Source organism: Silurus meridionalis, chromosome 12 (genome assembly GCF_014805685.1).
Source record: "Silurus meridionalis isolate SWU-2019-XX chromosome 12, ASM1480568v1, whole genome shotgun sequence".
Lineage (NCBI taxonomy): Eukaryota > Metazoa > Chordata > Actinopteri > Siluriformes > Siluridae > Silurus > Silurus meridionalis.
In genome coordinates, this window is record NC_060895.1 from 17,476,837 (window position 1) to 17,495,324 (window position 18,488).

At 35.6% G+C, this 18,488-nt stretch overlaps 2 protein-coding genes across 5 annotated transcripts in view; one reads left to right on the plus strand and one right to left on the minus strand.

Annotated features, from left to right (window-relative positions):
• Positions 1 to 969: 969 nt before the first annotated feature.
• Positions 970 to 3,051, plus strand: tnfb (tumor necrosis factor b (TNF superfamily, member 2)). Its single transcript, XM_046863171.1, has 4 exons — positions 970 to 1,324; positions 1,432 to 1,483; positions 1,589 to 1,657; positions 2,137 to 3,051. Exons 1-4 carry the CDS (start codon positions 1,154 to 1,156, stop codon positions 2,583 to 2,585), a joined length of 741 nt encoding a protein of 246 aa, XP_046719127.1. The 5' UTR covers positions 970 to 1,153; the 3' UTR covers positions 2,586 to 3,051.
• Positions 3,052 to 7,307: 4,256 nt separating this feature from the next.
• gabbr1a (gamma-aminobutyric acid (GABA) B receptor, 1a) overlaps positions 7,308 to 18,488 on the minus strand; it is a 50,116-nt gene continuing 38,935 nt past the window's right edge. For all 4 annotated transcript variants that reach the window (XM_046863073.1, XM_046863074.1, XM_046863076.1 and 1 more), the window contains 6 exons: positions 18,361 to 18,468; positions 17,445 to 17,538; positions 15,030 to 15,157; positions 12,773 to 12,901; positions 12,431 to 12,574; positions 7,308 to 9,433 (listed from right to left, as the gene is read on the minus strand). In XM_046863073.1, coding sequence (XP_046719029.1) covers positions 9,170 to 9,433; positions 12,431 to 12,574; positions 12,773 to 12,901; positions 15,030 to 15,157; positions 17,445 to 17,538; positions 18,361 to 18,468 — 867 coding nt within the window. In that variant the 3' untranslated portion in view covers positions 7,308 to 9,169. The remainder of the gene's footprint in view (positions 9,434 to 12,430; positions 12,575 to 12,772; positions 12,902 to 15,029; positions 15,158 to 17,444; positions 17,539 to 18,360; positions 18,469 to 18,488) is intronic.

Genomic DNA, 18,488 nt, shown 5'->3' on the forward strand with positions numbered 1-18,488 from the left:
GTAGGTTTAAGCTTCAGGTTTAATCCACTTTTACCACTGGGTTAAATTGAATTTAATTGCTTTTTCTGGTGATCAATGTATTATCAAAAGCCAACCTATAAGAATGATCAAGTTTAAAGTAATTCTTTTGTTAATCATTATAAAGTATACCAAATCCTTGAATTGCAATTTATAACTTGTTACTTACTAATTTAAGGCTTAAGGATATACACTATATTGCCAAAAGTCCTGGGTCACCCGAACTTTCCTGTTATAGCAGCTTTCCCTTGAGTGGCCTGCTATAGAGCACTGATCTCATCCCTACTAAACACCTTTGGGATGAATTAGACCACTGACTGCATCTCAGGCCTCCTCACCTACATCAGTACCTGCCTTTCGTAATACTCTTGTGGCTGATAAACACAAATATCCATAAGCCCACTCCACAGTCTAGTTAAACAGCTTCCCAGAAGAGTTGAAGGAATTCTAAGAGTAAATTGGGACTAACTGTGGAATGCAATGCTCAAAAATCACATACTTACTTACTACCAGGTGACCCAATAATATAAACTTTTGGCAATTTAGTGTATTTCCGGTAATAAATGCCTTTCTACTCAGGGCTATAGGTTATCAGGTTACATTTCTCTTTCTATACGTTGTTTACACAGTCAATTGTAGAATAAAACTCCATAAATGTAATGCTTGATATATTCAATACATTTATAAAAAAAATGTAATGATGTCCAATGTCTTGGAACTTCTTTGTTAGTTTAATAATGGCATGATAGTTAATTGACTATCCTTACCAAACCTGCTTGTTAGCAAACATCTGTGTCTCTCATACGGGGTGTGAATGTGAGTGTGCGTGTGTGCGCGTGTGAGTGTGTGAGTGAGTGTGTGTGTGTGTGTGTGTGTGGGAGGAGGAGGTTGTGAGAGTGTTGGTGTGCCTGCAAGCAAAATTGTTCTTTCCCTTTTCAGACCAACTTCTGCTCCCCTGACATCACTGGACTTTCCCCGTCTTTCTCATATATATTAGTGAATCTTTCTCCATGAACACATTCAGTGCACCATATCTCCCTTTAGATATAACCAAGGACAGGTCTCGGGTCCATCTAAAGTGTGGCATCATTATAATAAACTACACTGAAACTGATATTAGCAAGTCAGTTACAGGATGGAGAACAAGTTCACAGCAGCCGACCTAGAAGCCGCATTGGGAGATGTTTACCAATCTACCGTGGAACCTGTGAAGTCGCCCAGATCTTGGACATGGACGATAGTTGGTGTTATGGTCTTCCTTTTGCTCTGTGGTGTGGCATCTCTCTGTTTTGCATGGCACTTCACGGTAAGCCTGAAGCTACATTAGCAGTTTTTAATACAGCTGAGAGATTTGCAAGTGAGATGAAATAAAGGTGGACAAAGAGTAAAGTTCTTTTGATGTTCTTTCCACAGAATAAGCATCAAGGTGAGCTTTCCTTGAAGCTGCAAAGCACCACAGACACAGGTAAGACACAAGAAATGATGAATCAAAACACCATAAATGGCTCAGGCATAGGCTTCTGACATATATGGGCTAAAAAGTTTAACAAAGCCTCTCTCTGTTTTCTAGACACATTAAGGCAACAGAAAATGCTATCTCAGATCGCAAAGAGTACAAAGGCAGCCATTCACCTCCATGGTAAGTTATTATACCTATTTGTCACTTTCCTTTGTTATGTAAAGTAAAAATATGTGGTGAATGCTCTGATAGCAAAAGTGGTAGCATTGAAAGCGGAAGTGATAGCAAGTGTTCAGTAACATGCAATACAATTGTGTACATTAACTAAGATTCAGATGAAAATGTCAACGTGACGTCCTAGCCATAAGTCACTTTCAATAAAAAAAGGTTAAACCAAAATCTCATATATAGATAACTATATCTTTTTACATGCTAAATAGCTAATTTTGTGCTCTGAATGACCTCAAATGTTAGAAGTAAATGGTAGAGGTTGACAGAGAACAATCTTCTAGTACTATAGAAAGGCTTGTATATAAAATGTTTGTAGTTTCATCAAGACAAAGAATCTTTGATCTTGCCAAAGACAGAAAGCAATGAAAGAATAAGGGAGTGTTCATTTATGCTGCTTGTTTTAAAAAAAAATCCCTTCCTTATTCCAGCTTCAGATATGGACCATAAGAATCGTTCTCCACGCTGGGTGAGTGGAGTGGACCAGTCCTTCACTAAAGGAGGTCTCAAGCTGGAAAACAACTACATCCTCATTCCCCATGATGGCCTGTACTTTGTGTACAGCCAGGCATCTTTTGACATCTTGTGCAAGTCAAGTGAGGACGATCATGGCAGCAGCAACACACATCTGAGCTATGGTGTTCGGTGGTCATCCCTTACATCACCGTCCTCTAATAAAAGGTTTTTGCTCAGTGGATTCAAAACCGTGTGCCAAACTAAAATGGAGGAGCAAATGAATGGACCTCCTGTCTATGAGTCTATCTATCTTGGTGCTGTCTTTCAACTTTATAAGGGGGACAAACTGTCAACAGAGTCCAACCATTTTGCTGACATCAACGAGCACAGTTCCAAAACCTTTTTTGGTGTGTTTGAGCTGTGAGAACATCATGGTTCCTTGCGGAGAGAAGGATACTTGCTGACTAATATGAAAACAGATTGTTTTATGTTAAAACGTTTGACGTATTTCTTAAAGTGATTCGTGAAAAATAATCATATGAGGAATGGCAAATCGCTAACTTTGTAAATGGTAAAATTTTAATTTTGATACAGTGTATCAAAGTTCTCCATTGTTCTTGCTGAGACATTACGTAAAAAAGGTTACTGAACTAAGACACAGGAGAGCACTACTCCTCCGTACTCTTCTTAGACCAGCATGTTAAGCTTTTATTTTAATAGTGAAAAACTGTAGCTCACTACAGAAACTACTTATGTCCAAAACGAATGTTCTAACGAATGCACTTTTTTGGTTTAGTGTTTTAACTGAATCAAAAAAGGCATTTTGGATTTATTGTTGTATTTTATTATTGTATTGTATTTATTAATTTACATTTATCTATTTATTATTGTTTGTGTATTTATTTAATGGATGTAATAAAAAACGGCTTTTAATTTGATGAAACTGACGCATTTTGTTTGATCTATTACAACTCTATAGGATAATTACAAAAGATATGCACGAGAAAACAATGAAAAACTGTTCATTGTTTACTTATAAATAACTTGAATAATGGATGTCAGAAAGCCAGTGTTCATGTATATTTTTAACTAAAGCTCTAAACATGCCTTCAGATATGGAGGTTCTTTTTCAAAGACAAGAAAGTGTGGTTATAATTTACTTATATGGTCAGCATAGCGGGTATTAAACTTGGAAGTACCTTAGTTTCAGACTGATGACTTTTGGATACATCTTTAGTGAAGCGAGTAGAAATATTCCCTTTGTTGCTTCAGTATCAAAACCTTGGGTAAAAGTAAAAAAGAACAGCTGCAATAAGACTTGATGGAAGCCAACAAATGCTATTAACTATGAAAGAAACATTTTCTTAGTACAGTGAGTTCCTGTTTGTGGTATTCCCACATATGCTACAGAGAAAACACTTTACTTTAAACACATCTGGAGGTAAAGGTTGGGTTTTATTTGTTCAGAAAGCCCAAATTATGTACTTGTATACAGATTATTCTCTATAAATGAGACTTTTTGTTAACATTGTATTGGTTAATAGTTGGAGATCTGGAGAAAAAACAGTTTCACAAAATTCACGGTACGGTACGTACCTCAGTTCTTAAGACACGGTTCTTTTCAATTTCGGTACTGTTAGGGGAAAGAAATGCTAAACATAAAATGTGTCATTTCTTTATTAATGAAGATTATTATTAGTAAAATTTGTGAACATCTAGAGTTTAGATTTTTAAAACAATTTGAAATAAAATGCCTGCTTGGTTAAATAATATCTAAAATAACATTTTATTATATTTTATTATATAAAATGTAATAAATCAAATTAATGAAATACACTTTTTTATTATATTGATGAAACTAGTAATCTAATAAATTATTACAAAGACTAAACAAACTTAATATGCCACTTAATATGTTCCTATGGAAACTCAGATTTTAATTATGTTTTGCACGCAAAAAGAATAGTGGTATATGTTGCATATGATGTTTACCACAACCCCAGCTCAGAACAAATAAAAGTGTTATACATAAAGTTTTATTTATGAGTGTTGATTTTGGGCTTTATTGAACAAAGAATAAGACCTTAATTAACACACAATATTTGTTTCCTGAAAATGAAGTGTTTTGCCTACAGATTTGGTAAATAGACATTAGTTTCTCCTAAAAGTGTGATACTGCTTGGCAGAGCATGTGAGACATATACACACAGCTTAAAGTTGACAGATTGAAAGTTGCAACTCCTAGAAGCTCTTACACGTGTTCTATGTGGTGCCAAAACCCAAGTGTGGAAGTTTCATAACCCATCATGAAAGCATCCGTGGAACTTTGTGAATGAGCAGGCAAAAGAGCCAGGGGGCACTCCAGAAGTTGGGTTGTCCAACACCTCACAAGCTGTGTCCTTTGCCTCCATGATGTACACAGCTGCATGGAGAAGGCTGGAGGTGGAAAGGGCTTTTCCCATTGATATCAGGGGAAGCCCAGCTTGCCACAAAGGAGCTGAACCTTCCACAATCACCTAACTGGGGCAAAACCCAAACAGGTCTGCAGGCATGGAAGGAAAGCCTCAGGTCTCCCCAATTGAGCGTGAATGTACTGCATGTCAGTGAGTAAACATAAAGAGTACACATCAAAGCTTGTCAAAGCTACACTGTGGGTGTACCCAGACCACCATCAAAAGAGCCTGTTTGAATGCTGGACAAAAGATGGGGATCTTCACAAATTACTGCTGGTGCCCATCATTAAAATCGGTAGGCATAAGAATAAAGTAAATCATAAATTAGTGAGGAGGGGGCCTACATTATCGAAGCTTAGTTGGCTTTTATTATTAAAAAATAAGTTATTTCGACTAATACAGGTTATTCAAACTGAAGATGAGACTCAATTGTTGGTTCCAAAAAGCTGTCAGAAACTTTCATTCCGTGTGGCTCATTAAAATCCCATGACTAAACATTTGCTTCAGGATAAAACATTAACTTGTCTAATGGCTTATTTCTATCTGCTGAGATTCTCAGCGATATTTTAGGGGGTGTGCAGCACGTCAAAATACTTGTTTGACTCCCCATGTTGAGCTATAAATCACTCTTTGATGTTTGAGAATTTGACCATGAGATCAGGTAAATGGTTAATCCAAATCCAACATACCACCTCAATTGTGTGGCTCTGTTGATCATGGTTTCTGAGAGGGAGGACATGGAACTTTAGGTTAGTATGGAGTAGTAAGTGTGGCCAGGTGTCACCAGATAACGATGTCACTGAGTGATCTCAATAAAAACGAAGAACCAGTACTGTCCCTGTGCATGGAGGTGTGCAAATAGGTTTTGTGTGCAAGCCCACGGTTTTAATTGAATGATTTTTATTTCCCTTTTGCTTTGCAAACTGATGCACCAGATAAAGGTCTGGGGGCCATTTTGACCCAGGTGATGGAGGAAAGGAATGTCTCATGCAAAAGCTGGTAAGGTAGTACAGAAGTTCAGATACAGCACCATCAACGAGCATCTGGCCAACACGTGGGGGCTTTAGACTCTAATATTAATTGCTAGGTCTGAGTCAGGTATTGGGGGTATATGGTGGTATGTGGTGGTGAGGTGATGTATCAGCTGTGTATAAAAAAGGAGGTGGCTCAAACTCACAGATAATGTCATTCTTATCTTGTCTAATTACCACTATTATACTTCCTGTCACTTTGAGCTTTTAGTGACTCCTATAATCAGCAAGAGAGAGAAAGAATGACTCCAGTAAAAGTGCTCCCTTAAACTGAGTAAAAGTACAAAAGTGTTGCCTTCAAATGTACTTAAGTATCCAAAGTACTATGATTTGTTATGGCTATAATGTCCCTATTATCATTTTTGTCACAAGACTTGCTTAATCAACTCAGTTTATGTGAAAAGACTCTGTTACTCTCAGCACACCGATCTATTAATAAAATATCAGTCAAACACTGATTTATATCTATTAAAATGATCGTGAGCCCAACACCTTCTTTTTAACTATTTAAAAAAATAAGGCCACAGGTGTTGTGGCGAGTAAAGACATTCGTTTTTATAATTTTTTTTTTAATTCCAACGAATACCAACAAGCGGCAAACAGTTTAAAGCAGAGCGTGTGCTCTACTCTGATTGGTGGATTGCTGTGTGCTTGACCAGTTATGTTTTATCCCTCATAAATAAAAAGGAACGACTGATTTTGCAAAATGTAGTTGAGTAAAAAGTAAAAGATTTGACTTTGTAATGTAGTGAAGTTAAAGTAAAAGTCTCCACAAATGAAAATACTTCAGTAAAGCCCAAATACGTAAAAAAAGCTACTTATGTAGAGTAATAAATCACATTTACTTTGTTACTGTCCACCACTGCTAGAAACAGAGAAACATACACACTCACACACAGCATAAACTTGAGCTTTGATGTCGTGAATTCCATCTAATGAGTCTTTTGTTTTTGTTGAATTTTAAAAGTGTGCTGAAAAGCAAAATGAATCAACACAAACCCGAAGCTCAGGTAAAATACATCCTGTATGTAAATTGCACAACAAATATGTAGGGTGATATTAGGGTTTTTAAAGTAAATGCCACTCACAATCATACAAACAATTTCAACTGCCCATGTAATATTGTACATTGTACAATTAATTTATTATTTGATTATTCTTTGGTATAAATTGAGTGTATGTTTAGTTGAAGTAGACTCATGAGGCCCTCTAGAGGACACACAGAAATATACGCTACACCCAAGTCATGTATTCCAGTCTGTAGGATGTGTTTAAATTTCACTATTGTTCATATGACTAACATGCAAATATAACGCAGTGCAAGAGTTTCTGAACTCCAGGTGGGAAGGTTTCCATTGAACAACAAGTCACAATACATAAAAAATATGCTAATTAACTAACTAACTAACAACAACAAGAATATAATTATAGTAGTAATAGTAAAAGTAGTAAAAGTAAATCATCATAATATTCTGATAAGTAAAATAATATAGTGTAAAATAATATAATTGTAATAATATAGTGTAAAATCCTATTTGTAAAAAACTATTTTGAACAAATTCACACTTTGCCACCATTTTTTTATTTTTATTAAATTTCTTGTAATGTGACATTTCTATCATATTAAACTAGTTTATGGAAAATATCTAGACAAGATTTAAATTCAGTGCAAAATAATGAGTTTTATTGAACTATAAAGTTTGCATATTGATAAAAGATTATTGTATTTACAATACACAAATTCATTACAAATAAATTCACAAAAATTACATAGGGTGTTGGATTATTGATTTATATATGGAATGATTCTCAGTATGTCTAAGTTGTAATATAGTGCACACATCTGTTAAACAAACATTTATTATAAATAAAGTGATAGTATAATTACATACCCTGAGCTAAAGTAGTGAATATAATGCTTACATGCTGTAGGAACATTGGCTATATCGTGCTATGTTCAGCTAAGCTATTATACATGATAGCTAAACATATGTTCAGCTAAGCAATTATACAAAGACGCATTTTCTGAGTGAGCTTCTGACAATACATCAGTAATGTAACACATTAACAACCCAAAGCATAAAGAATGTTCAATAGCACAGCGAAAACCTAAAGCTCAGTATTGTATTATCATTGAAAATATTGCACAAGAGTATCAGTATTTATAACAGTGTTTCTGAATAGCATTCAAATTCATCACAATAAACTAATCATTTATATTTTCTCTTTGAATAACACTACTTTGCAGACACAGACATTCTGTATCTATGCTAAAAGTGCAGAGTAAAGGGTTGGGGTAAGGCTTATTGTTTGTGCTGAAATGGACTGAAACTGGATCTTTTTATGGCAACATTGAACTTCAGAAAAAAAAGTGGAACAATTTCAACATTAGTTGTGCACTGTGCTCACATTATGTGCTAAAATGCTTGTAGTATATGATTCAGTACTACAGGTATGCCTTTGTGAGTCGCAAAAAGTCGACCAAAACTGTGAAAAAATAAAACCTAAATGAAAAAAAAAGAAAACAGACTAACTTACCTGTACTGAAATGAGAAAACGTGAAAAGTTATACACAAAATACAAGTATTAGTCAATTAAAGGACAACGGAAAGCTTGTACAAATCAAATGTACATAACCTTTGGAAAGCAAATTAATATCAAAGGCTATAAAACAAAACTATGTTGGGGTGGACCATTTCGAAACACTTGCCCAAACCAAACACACACCGCTCACTTCCTTCTTATTATTCCTAAAAAGCAAATTTAGTATAAAAAGTGTATTTAAGTTTGTAGAGAATAACATTTGGAAGACTTTTCAGGAAGCAATGGAACAGATACGCAAACCTTTTTTTGTTTGTTGTTTTTTTTGCAGTGAATCACGGGCTTGGCTTCGGCTTGTACATAAACTGACTCACCTGGAGAACTTTAAATATCAATTTCACTTCTGCAAATACGGGGCCTCCCCTGCCTAAGGGATAATGCTCTTATTCCCCTGAGGGATTCCCCTGATAAAGAGGATTAAATGGAAGAAGGAGAGAGTGACATTTTGTGTTGAGCATCACATGTTTCACTTCTTAAAATAAAATTGCTCCTATAAAACTGATACTAATGCACATGTTCCAATTTCTCTATCACCGTCTATAAACAGAGTCTTCTCTTTAAAAAAAGGTTTCCCGAATTTCTTCATTTTAGTTATTTACCAAAGGCTTCTTAATATTTGTGCTTTCTTTACTCATAGGTAAATAAAATTTAGTGTGAAACAAGGTCGAATCCATAATATACATTGATACACAGTAGAATATTAAATATTTATATTGATACAGTGGTGACATATAAGATGGCATAGCACTAGACTTAAACACATATTGGCAGACAAAAAAAGACTGGAGGGAAAAGTTACAAATTATATATATATATATATATATATATATATATATATATATATATATATATATATATATATATATATAAAAGATAAACTACATCATGTTAACTCACATGAACTCATCACACATCTGCCTGGCTCATTTGTAAAGAAGAGGCAGACGGCTGTTGTGGCAGTGATTCCGGCTGAGTTTGCCTTCTTCCTGGTAGAGGGTGGAGTTGTTGGAGAAGGAGGGAGGCACTGAGTGCTGCTCTGTGCCAGACGAGTAGCCAGGAGGCTCAGATGAAGCCAGAGGTGGGATGCTGTGGTTCTGGTTTTGGTTCTGACAGGATGCTGGTTTTCGAGCCCTAAGAGCCTGACGTTCTGCTAATTGATTTCGTAGCTCTGTCACACGTTCCTCTTTCTGTAACAAAATAAATAAGCAAATTAACAAACAAACAAAAAATAAAGTGTAATTAAATAAAAAAATATGTGTATAATTATTGATAGCTGGTTGTTATTAGGTGTTAAAGACATCATCTCCTAAGTTGAACAACAGAAAAGTGTTCAACCTATCATCAAGGGCTTGTGAGTTTGAATCCCTGAGCTGGGAGCCCAGAAGGCAAAAATAGTTTGTTTTAAGAGTGGGAGGGATGCATTCTCTCTCTTACATGTCATTTTTACAGCAATTTAAAATCTGTGTCTGTGAGCTCAAGTATACAAAATAGGACAGACAGCATTTTCCTTAGTGAGTATTGTGATGTCCCTGTACGGAAATGACGAGGTCTTAAATTAGACATGTGCTTACCCAAACCTTTCCAGTTAGTAAATTCAGTTATAATGAAGAGTTAGCTAGAATGTAGGAATTGTTAAAACCAAATTGGGGAAAAAATGATGGGGAAACTCCAACATATGTATATATACAGATAAGGCATAACGCTATGACGTTATAACATTATGACCTGTGAAGTGAATGGGTGGGATACATTAGGCAGCAAATTAACATTTTGTCCTCAAAGTTGGTGCAGGAAAAATCAGAAGGATTTGAGCGAGTTTGACAAGGCCAAATTGTGATGTTTAGACGACTGGGTTGGAGCATCTCCAAAACTGCAACTCTTGTAGGGTGTTTCCCCGTCTGCAGTTGTCAGTATCTAAAAGTGTTTCAAGGAAGGAACAGTGGTGAACCAGCGACATCATGGGCGGCCAAGGATCGTTGATACACGTGATGAGCGAAGGCCTCTTTGCACAGTACTGTATTTTCAGAGTATACAGTAGATTTACTGGTTGGCGTTATCTTGTGTTATGTTCCACGCTGTCTTGTGGTGTCTGTCTGTACTGTTTTTTCTCTGCATTGTTTGCACTCGATGCATTTATGTAGCTTTTTACTGTGTACTGTGCACCACTGCGTATAGTAAAAATTATAATGATAAAAATAAAGGCCTCTTGACTTGACTTGACCTGGCTGGTCCGTGTGGTCCGATCCAACAGACGAGCTCCTGTAGCTCAAATTGCTGAAGAAGTTAATACTGTTACTGCTCAACAGGACAGGACTGTTTTGGCAGCAAAAGGGGACCAACACAATATTAGGCAGGTGGTCATAATGTTATGCATGATCTGAGTTTATACCAGGTGGTATAAGAAAGTTTTATGACTTGTGATTGACAGATCCGGTCGCTTTTTGCCGAATGTCTACCCTCACCCTTATTGCAGCTTTGCTGAAAGGTTGCTGAATAATGGCAAACATTTTTGGCAGATTTGCCCAGTTTCACGCATAATTTCACATTTCCTTGCAGATGAATTCTATTATTTCCATGATGAAATAGTAAACTTGGTAATGCACATGGTCAGAATAGCACCAGCTGCACAAATCCTGATGTACACAGGATGATGTCTTTTGGCACACTGACTAACAAAGGTCAGTGCTCCAAATATATACAATTTTAAAGAAAAAATAAGGTCATTTTAAATTTGAAGGCTGCAACAGGTATCCAAAAATTGGGACAGAGCCATGTTTACCACTGTGAAGCATCACGTCTTCTGTCCGTATACATCTGGTAACTGAGGAGACACATTGCATCTTTTTGGGATTTTGGTATAGGAATGTTGTCCCATATGTGTCCGGGATTCTAACAGTTCTGCATGTCCTTTGCTGTATTTTTCGTTTCAGTGTGTAGTTAGCATTTTCTTGCTCAAATATGCAAGGCTTTCCCTGAAAAAGATGATGTATGGATGGAAGCATTTGTTGCTCTAAAACCTGTATGTTCTACATATACTAATGCACTCCCAATCAGAGATGTGTCTTTTTAAACTGAGCGCTTATAAAAAGCCAGATGGTCCCTCTCCTCTTTAGTCCAGAGGATGTGGTGTCCGTGGTTTAAAAAAAAATTATATAATTTTGATTCATCTGACAACAGAACAATTTTCTACTTTGCCTCAGTAGATTTTAAATGAGCTTTGGCCCAGAGAGGAAGGCGGCATTTCTGGATCATGTTCACGTACGCCCTCTTCTTCTTTGCATGACAGAGATTTAACCTGCATTTGTGGATTACATAGCAGACAAAATCATGACTGCTTTAAATGCTGTGCCACATGAGAGCCAGAAGATCGCAGGCTTCCAATATTGATTTTTTCGCCCTCGTCCTTGATGATATTATGTACTGTGAATGATGAGACATTCAACTGTATTAAAATTTTATGTTGAGGAACATTATTCTAAAATTGGTCCACAATTTGTAGACACAGTCTTTCACAGATTGGTGAATCTCTATCCATCTTTACTTCTAAAAGACTCGGGGTATAAACAGTATCTTAGAGAGGCAATCACCAGACCAGTTGTACAAAACTGTTGAATTTTTAAACTCTATTTTTTCAGACTTTTGTTTACCTGTCCCAACTTTTTTTTTTAGATGTTTTGCAGCCATTACATTTTAAATTACCTTATTTTTGCCTTAAAACGGTACATTTATATATGTATTTTTTGATGGTTTAAGATGCAATTTGTAATTTTAAGTGTTTCTATTATTTTAACACATGATTTTATAGATCTATAAAAAGAATTGCTCTGCAATATTGTCATACAGTTGTCCCTTTTTATAGCAACTCATAAGGCTTACATATTTGACCAATTATTATTAATTATTATGGTTAAAGGGAAGGCTTGTCATAACAATTGCATTTTATCTCACAGCCAGCAGAGGGCATTGCAAACTGTTCCTTTAACTCTTAAATAGGCTTTCATAATTAGAGAGAGCTCCTCATATTTATCTAATCTATCTGTCTGTCTGTCTATAAAAAAACTCTTACTAATATACTACTATATTATTTTTATACTACTACTATAAACTCCTAATATACTTGTATTGCTGACTTTTGAGGGCATAATCCTTTTAGTATAGAAAGACAAAAGAAATGCTCGTCATGCCTCTTGAATTATCTTCTGGAGTTCTCGATTCTCTCTTTCGAGCTGCCGTGATTTTTCTTCATCATTGTTATTAGTAGACGATCCCGTCTTCAGGGTGTCCTGCTGCTCGGTCTGCCACTCTCCACGCATGATCAAACGCCGCATCTACATAACAGCAGGGGAAACCCTTTGTCAAAATTATAAAAGTATATAAAGCGAATAGAAACTATATGAGGAAGATGGAAAGCAACACCACTTCACGAGAAGGGAACAGCAAGCAATGCAACAGCGTAAAGGACACAGAAAACATGTGTAAAATAAAAACAAAATGACTATGCTTTTAAGTTGTTGAGAATGACCTACCTTGGGCACAAACAGCACCACCAGCGTGATGTACACCGAGAACACTATAGCCAGAGAAGCAAAGGCAAAGGAGGCATCTTGCTGAGAGGAAAGGATCATCGTCACTGGAGCTGTTATCATACACAGAACCTGCAGAGAGAGAGAGGAAAATAGAGAGATTATATTAATTAACTCTCTTAGACCTACATCCTGCCCTTTCTGCCTTTGAATACAAGCATAAAATGTACAGAAATGTTATTATGAAAACAAGTAGAACTCGCCTCTGACCCCAGAAAATCTAGTCCTTTATCATACTAATATAAATGCCAGAAATATCCTTACCACAGAATGGCAGAGGGATACAAATTAAGAAAAATTTTATAAGGAAAATAAAACATCCATCCGTTCATTTTAATAACAAAAATTACAGACAACACTCAAAAAGCCTCGAAAAGCATAATTTTTGCAATATTGATTTGAATAAACCTGGTGTGCAGTTTCTGTTCTGTGGGGCTGAAGTCAAGGCTCCGTGCAAAGCACTCGAGTACTTTCATTTCAACCTTGACAAACAATGTCAGTATAGGTTGCTTTGCGCACACGAATACTGTTGTGCAGAGCGAGGTTAGTGCCTCTTAGTTACTGATACAAGTATTGTACAGTTGTGTTCTTCCTTCTTCGTGGAAGAACCACATATGGGTGTGATGTTCAGGTGTTCTACATGTTTTCATCCATATAGTGTAGATCTGTGGCAAAAAAACACAAACTATTATTATTATGTGTATTGGTCTAATGAAAATTGTCCATGCTGATATACTGCAAGTGACTTTTGAAGTACCAAAGACAACATAAAATTTCATTCTGTCCAAGGAATTATACAGGTTTAAAGAATTCCTGAGTGGATAGATGTTATATGTGGAGAATAGGTCAACAAGGGTAAAGTGATCTAGGGGGAAAAGAAGGACATAATAGGGAAGCAGACTGCACATCAAGAGAACATGTTTTCCATCTAAGTTATGCACCATGTATCATCAACACTACTGATGCATTTTTACACATTTATTTCAACGATCTATGACCTCACACACAGACAATCTTTATTTACTTCTGAATAAAACTGATTATGAGAAACTACAATATGATATGATACGCTTTCTGCTGAATCCGAAATGTTGTGCAGGTGCTAAAAGCTGCAGCCACCCTCATGTTCCAGTCAAGCGTTTTCTTGTTTTCTCATTAAAACCGTTTTAGAGGGAGGAGATTTGGAGAAATGGTTTCAATTATGCAAATCATCCTTCAAAGCTCTTGCAGTTATTGCTGAAACTGTTCTCAGGCAGCCAGGCAAGAGAACGCAACATTCAGTGCTAGCAATCTAGGCTTCATTTTAAAACAAGTCTCTCATACAAAAAAAACAAAACAAAACTGTTTATACAATTTACTCCAGAATAAACCAGCATGAAAGCGAAACCAAGCTACAGAATTATGAAAAATGTATGGTCAAGTGACATACAAAGAGGTTTTAACATGAAAATATGTTTTATATAAAATATGAAATATTGCTGAAATGCTCAAAAACACGATGTCTTGGAGGCCATATTACTGCCAAGACTTGCATTTAGGCTCTTATAAAGGTGCAATATGTAATTATGCATTGTAGATCTTTAACACTCATATATTTTCAAATATATCCTAGAAAAATGATATGATCATTTAAAATACAAGTAATTTTTAAAACATGAGAAAAAGAAAGAAAATTAAGAAAACCAAAATGACTCTGCTATGCCAATATGATCAACTCCACCCCTTTCTTTCCCAAATAATTCGAAGTGCATCATAAACCACATTTCCTTTTTGAAACTACAGCTTAATCACTATATTGCCACAGACCAAACAATCTATACAGAATAGTAATTTAAAAAAACGTTAGCTAAGCTGAGTAATTTGTTAACACTTGGAAAGCTGAGGCTACACACCTACAGTATAAATTGAGCTGGGTATTGACTCTAAAACATAAATATAATGTTTACATTTAAGTGCTTATGTTACGGATTTATTGTAACATCTATATCTTGGTTAGACATTTGTAATATTTAAAAGCAAAAACGTCCAATATAGTGTTTAAAAACTTTTGACTGACAGCGACAATATATTAAATCATGCCATTATTTTTCATCATGTCCAGTTTGCAGATGACATGCTACCATATCAGCTATGGAGACATGCTAGAGGCAGGAAATCGTTATCAGCGCTGTGAATGGCAGACACCGGCAGTCACACTCACAGCCACGTTGTAGATAGCCATGCCGACAGCTCTGTGGTCATTAATCTTCTCAGTGGAGATGGATTTGGTCTCATAGGCCAGGAAGATGCCCAGCAGCAAAAGCAGGCCCTTATAGCCATACACCACACCTACGGAGACAAAGATAAGAATTATCGCTTATTTGCCTTTTGGGAACACAAGTTAGAAAAATAACATTGATTATTTAGTGTAAAGAGGTTTATGCATTGAAATAATACATTGCTTTATAAATAAGCGCTAATTGAACCTGACGTGCTTCCACAGTGATGCTTTAATGACTGAACATTGCACAGGGTTGACTGATTCTCAAATACATAAAACTCTGCAGTGTACACAACACAATTTCCTAAATGAACATACCAGCCTTGGTTATTCACCTGAAAAAATGGGCCAAATTATTTTTTGACTCATACAGCAAGTGTAAGCAAAGCACCTGTGAGAATTAGATTAATATATGTCTAGGGCTACAGTCAAATGGAGATGTGCTCAACGTGTTTATAAGAAAATTCTCCACCAATGGTTTACTCCTCCAGTGTTCACTGTTTAGAAAGTGGAAATTTTCTGACAGATCTATGCTCATGAGCTGTGACCCAATATCAGTATTTCTCAGTATGGGAAAACCCATGGAAGTTCAGATAGCAGTAGACTTTAATGTAGTTACAGAATCATTTTAGCTGTACAGAACCTTTTTTTTTTGTGGTAATTTACCAAGACATCTGAGGAAAATGTTGCTGTTTCTTAGGGTTTTTTTGTTTATTTTGCTAGTCACTGTATTTTTACAGAGTCTGTGCTTCATAGCTGTGTAATAAATGTTAAGTGAGTAATGTTGCACATACTGAAATGCGGGGTGGATTTGCAAACCCCACCTGTCTTCCATCACCTAAGAAATATTTTAATGAACTAAAAAACTTTTTTGAAATATAAATTCTAAATAAATAATATCATACGCATCAAGTTCAAAAATCGAGAAAATAAAAGTGTAATTGACTTAGGAACTGATTTTGCATTAATAAAATCAAGAATAATTAAGGACACAAATGTATATATGTATAAAAATGTATATAATTTATTATATCCTGCCTATATTCCCCATTAAAGCGGCCCATTTTGAGAACTATGTTTTTAAAGCAAGAATAAAAGAAATTTTTCTCAAGGTAATACAGGTAAATCAATTATGAACAAACAGTTACAGAAAAGCCTGAAATGATGAAAAGTGAAAAAAACACAGTGGCACAATAATTCACTAACATTTCAAAATTCTGGTATTTTTCTTCTTCTGTTTAGCTTTGATTTGTTTCCTTTTTCCCATGTCTACCAAATAAGATATCATTTTGCCACTTGATTTAATAATATAACAAGTAATTATTTATGTCACAGTAAGCACAGCACTATAACCTGGTGGTTCAGTGGTTAAGGTTCTAGGCTAGTGATCACAGGGTTGTGAGAACTGTCACATAGCGTGAACCCATAAACTCATCTGTGTACATGTGGGTTGAGGACAAGTGAGAGTGAATCCGCTATGTATTTAAAATACATGCAAAAATCTACATGTTAAAAAAAACATATATTTCAAATATGGTGAGACATTAGCATTTTAGTCATGATTTCCTCCCAATGTTTACTTGAGCCATTTTGAGAGTTCCCCCTCGAAGAAAAATCGCTGCTGACTGCAGCTCTGCTGTCCTCTACTGAAACTGTGAGAAACTTCCACACATTGACACTTTCACTTAAAAAGCAACAACGTGTGAATGTTGCAATATGAGTACAAAAAACATCACTGTTGAAGAACATTTTTGAAAAGATATATTGAGAGAAATTCGCGATCTGTCACAAACTGACATTTATTGGATTTTATTTCCCTGCTTTCCCCCAGTGTAGTTATCTGCAATAATCAGCAAGGTCTCGCCCCTATCATATTTCAGTCTCAACAATCTAAAATGATACATTTAGGATGCCTGCTCATGTCTTCTAGATATTTATGAGTTGGGCCTCCGTATCTTGGTCAACATTTTTCTCCCGATTTGTGTTCATACATAAGGTAGACATAGAAAAAACATGGCCAAACAAATGCTTATCTATATTTTATCCATATGCCAATCCTGGTAGCTAAGTTTATTTGTATTTTGGATTTTATTCTAATACTTTACACTGTTTCTTGGGAGATTTATTTTTTTGGAAAAATGAGAACATCCTGATAAGTCTGCAAGACATTTGCATTGACCCACATCATTAAATCCCAAACTGTGGTGCTCGAATGAAACGGACTAAGAACTAGGTAGAAAGAATAAATGAGAACAAAATCAAAAATGAAAATAAGAATATTGAATAAATGAAAGAAGCTCTATGAAATGGAAAATGAAATGAGAGACAGAGACAAGATATGAGATGATGTAGTACCAAGCCATGTGTTCATCTTTTCTGAGCTGCAGTGCTCCAGTACAGGCTGAATCAAAAAATCCAAATCTCCTTTAGGATCTTCTTTAGTGAACTTCTGCTCAGAAAGATACAAGCGGAAACAGAGAAAGAAGAAGTGCGAGAGAGAGGTGGAAGAGAGAAAGAGAGTGAGAATGACAGTGGGTAAAAGGTACACAGATTTCAAGCAGTTTCAAATTCACTTGTTTCATTTCACACGTTCATTTCTTAGAAAAAAGAATGCATCTAGCTACATAAAGGAGGCAGCTGTAACACCCTGAGGATGTATCGAGTGTGGAAATACAAAATATTTGTAAAAATTTTTATGAATTCCTAATTGTTTCTATAAAGAATTGACACATTAAAAATGTTCCTAAATGCTTCCTACCTGTGACTATAAAACCACCCTCACAGGCCCATGTGGGACATAAACAGGTGTCGAAACTGTCTAAATGTATTCTCATTATAAATCTTGATTTATGAGTTGATTAAATGATTCACTACAATAGTATTTTTTACTAGATTGTAATAAATATATCTTAAAGTTCAGCCGTTTCAAAAATCAAATAATAGTTGTGTTTCTGTCATGAAGCAATTTTTTAAATCACGTCAGTGTGTTTTGTACTCTTTATACCACTGAAAGAAAGTATTAATCCTATATAAAATAACAATATGATAACTTGGTAGGAAACTAGTACTATATTTGAAGGTAGAAATGTGACTGTATTTAAGAACATTTCCAATTAAGAATATCACTGCTCAAAATTCAGCATTTGTACTTTACTTTTAACCAACAAAGTTATAGAATATGAACTCAACCCTGATTGCAATGCTGTTTCTCACAATGTCATTAAGGGGTTTCCTACATCATTGTGCAGTTTTGTGAATAAGACTGAAGCACCTCTAATGTAATGTGCAAAGGATCAACAATTTGCCAGATCATCAGAGACAGGACATCAATTGCCAGTAAAACCCCTACTGTTGCGTAGAGCTTCCAGGGCTCCAGATGCTGTGAGAAAGAGAGAAACA

Excerpts from the sequence above, each read along its gene's own strand:
- tnfb (XM_046863171.1), top strand. The coding sequence starts at position 1,154 with ATGGAGAACAAGTTCACAGCAGCCGACCTAGAAGCCGCATTGGGAGAT. Across the intron at positions 1,325-1,431 it reads GTTTTGCATGGCACTTCACG|AATAAGCATCAAGGTGAGCT; the intron begins GTAAGCCTGAAG and ends TTCTTTCCACAG. Across the intron at positions 1,484-1,588 it reads GCAAAGCACCACAGACACAG|ACACATTAAGGCAACAGAAA; the intron begins GTAAGACACAAG and ends TCTGTTTTCTAG.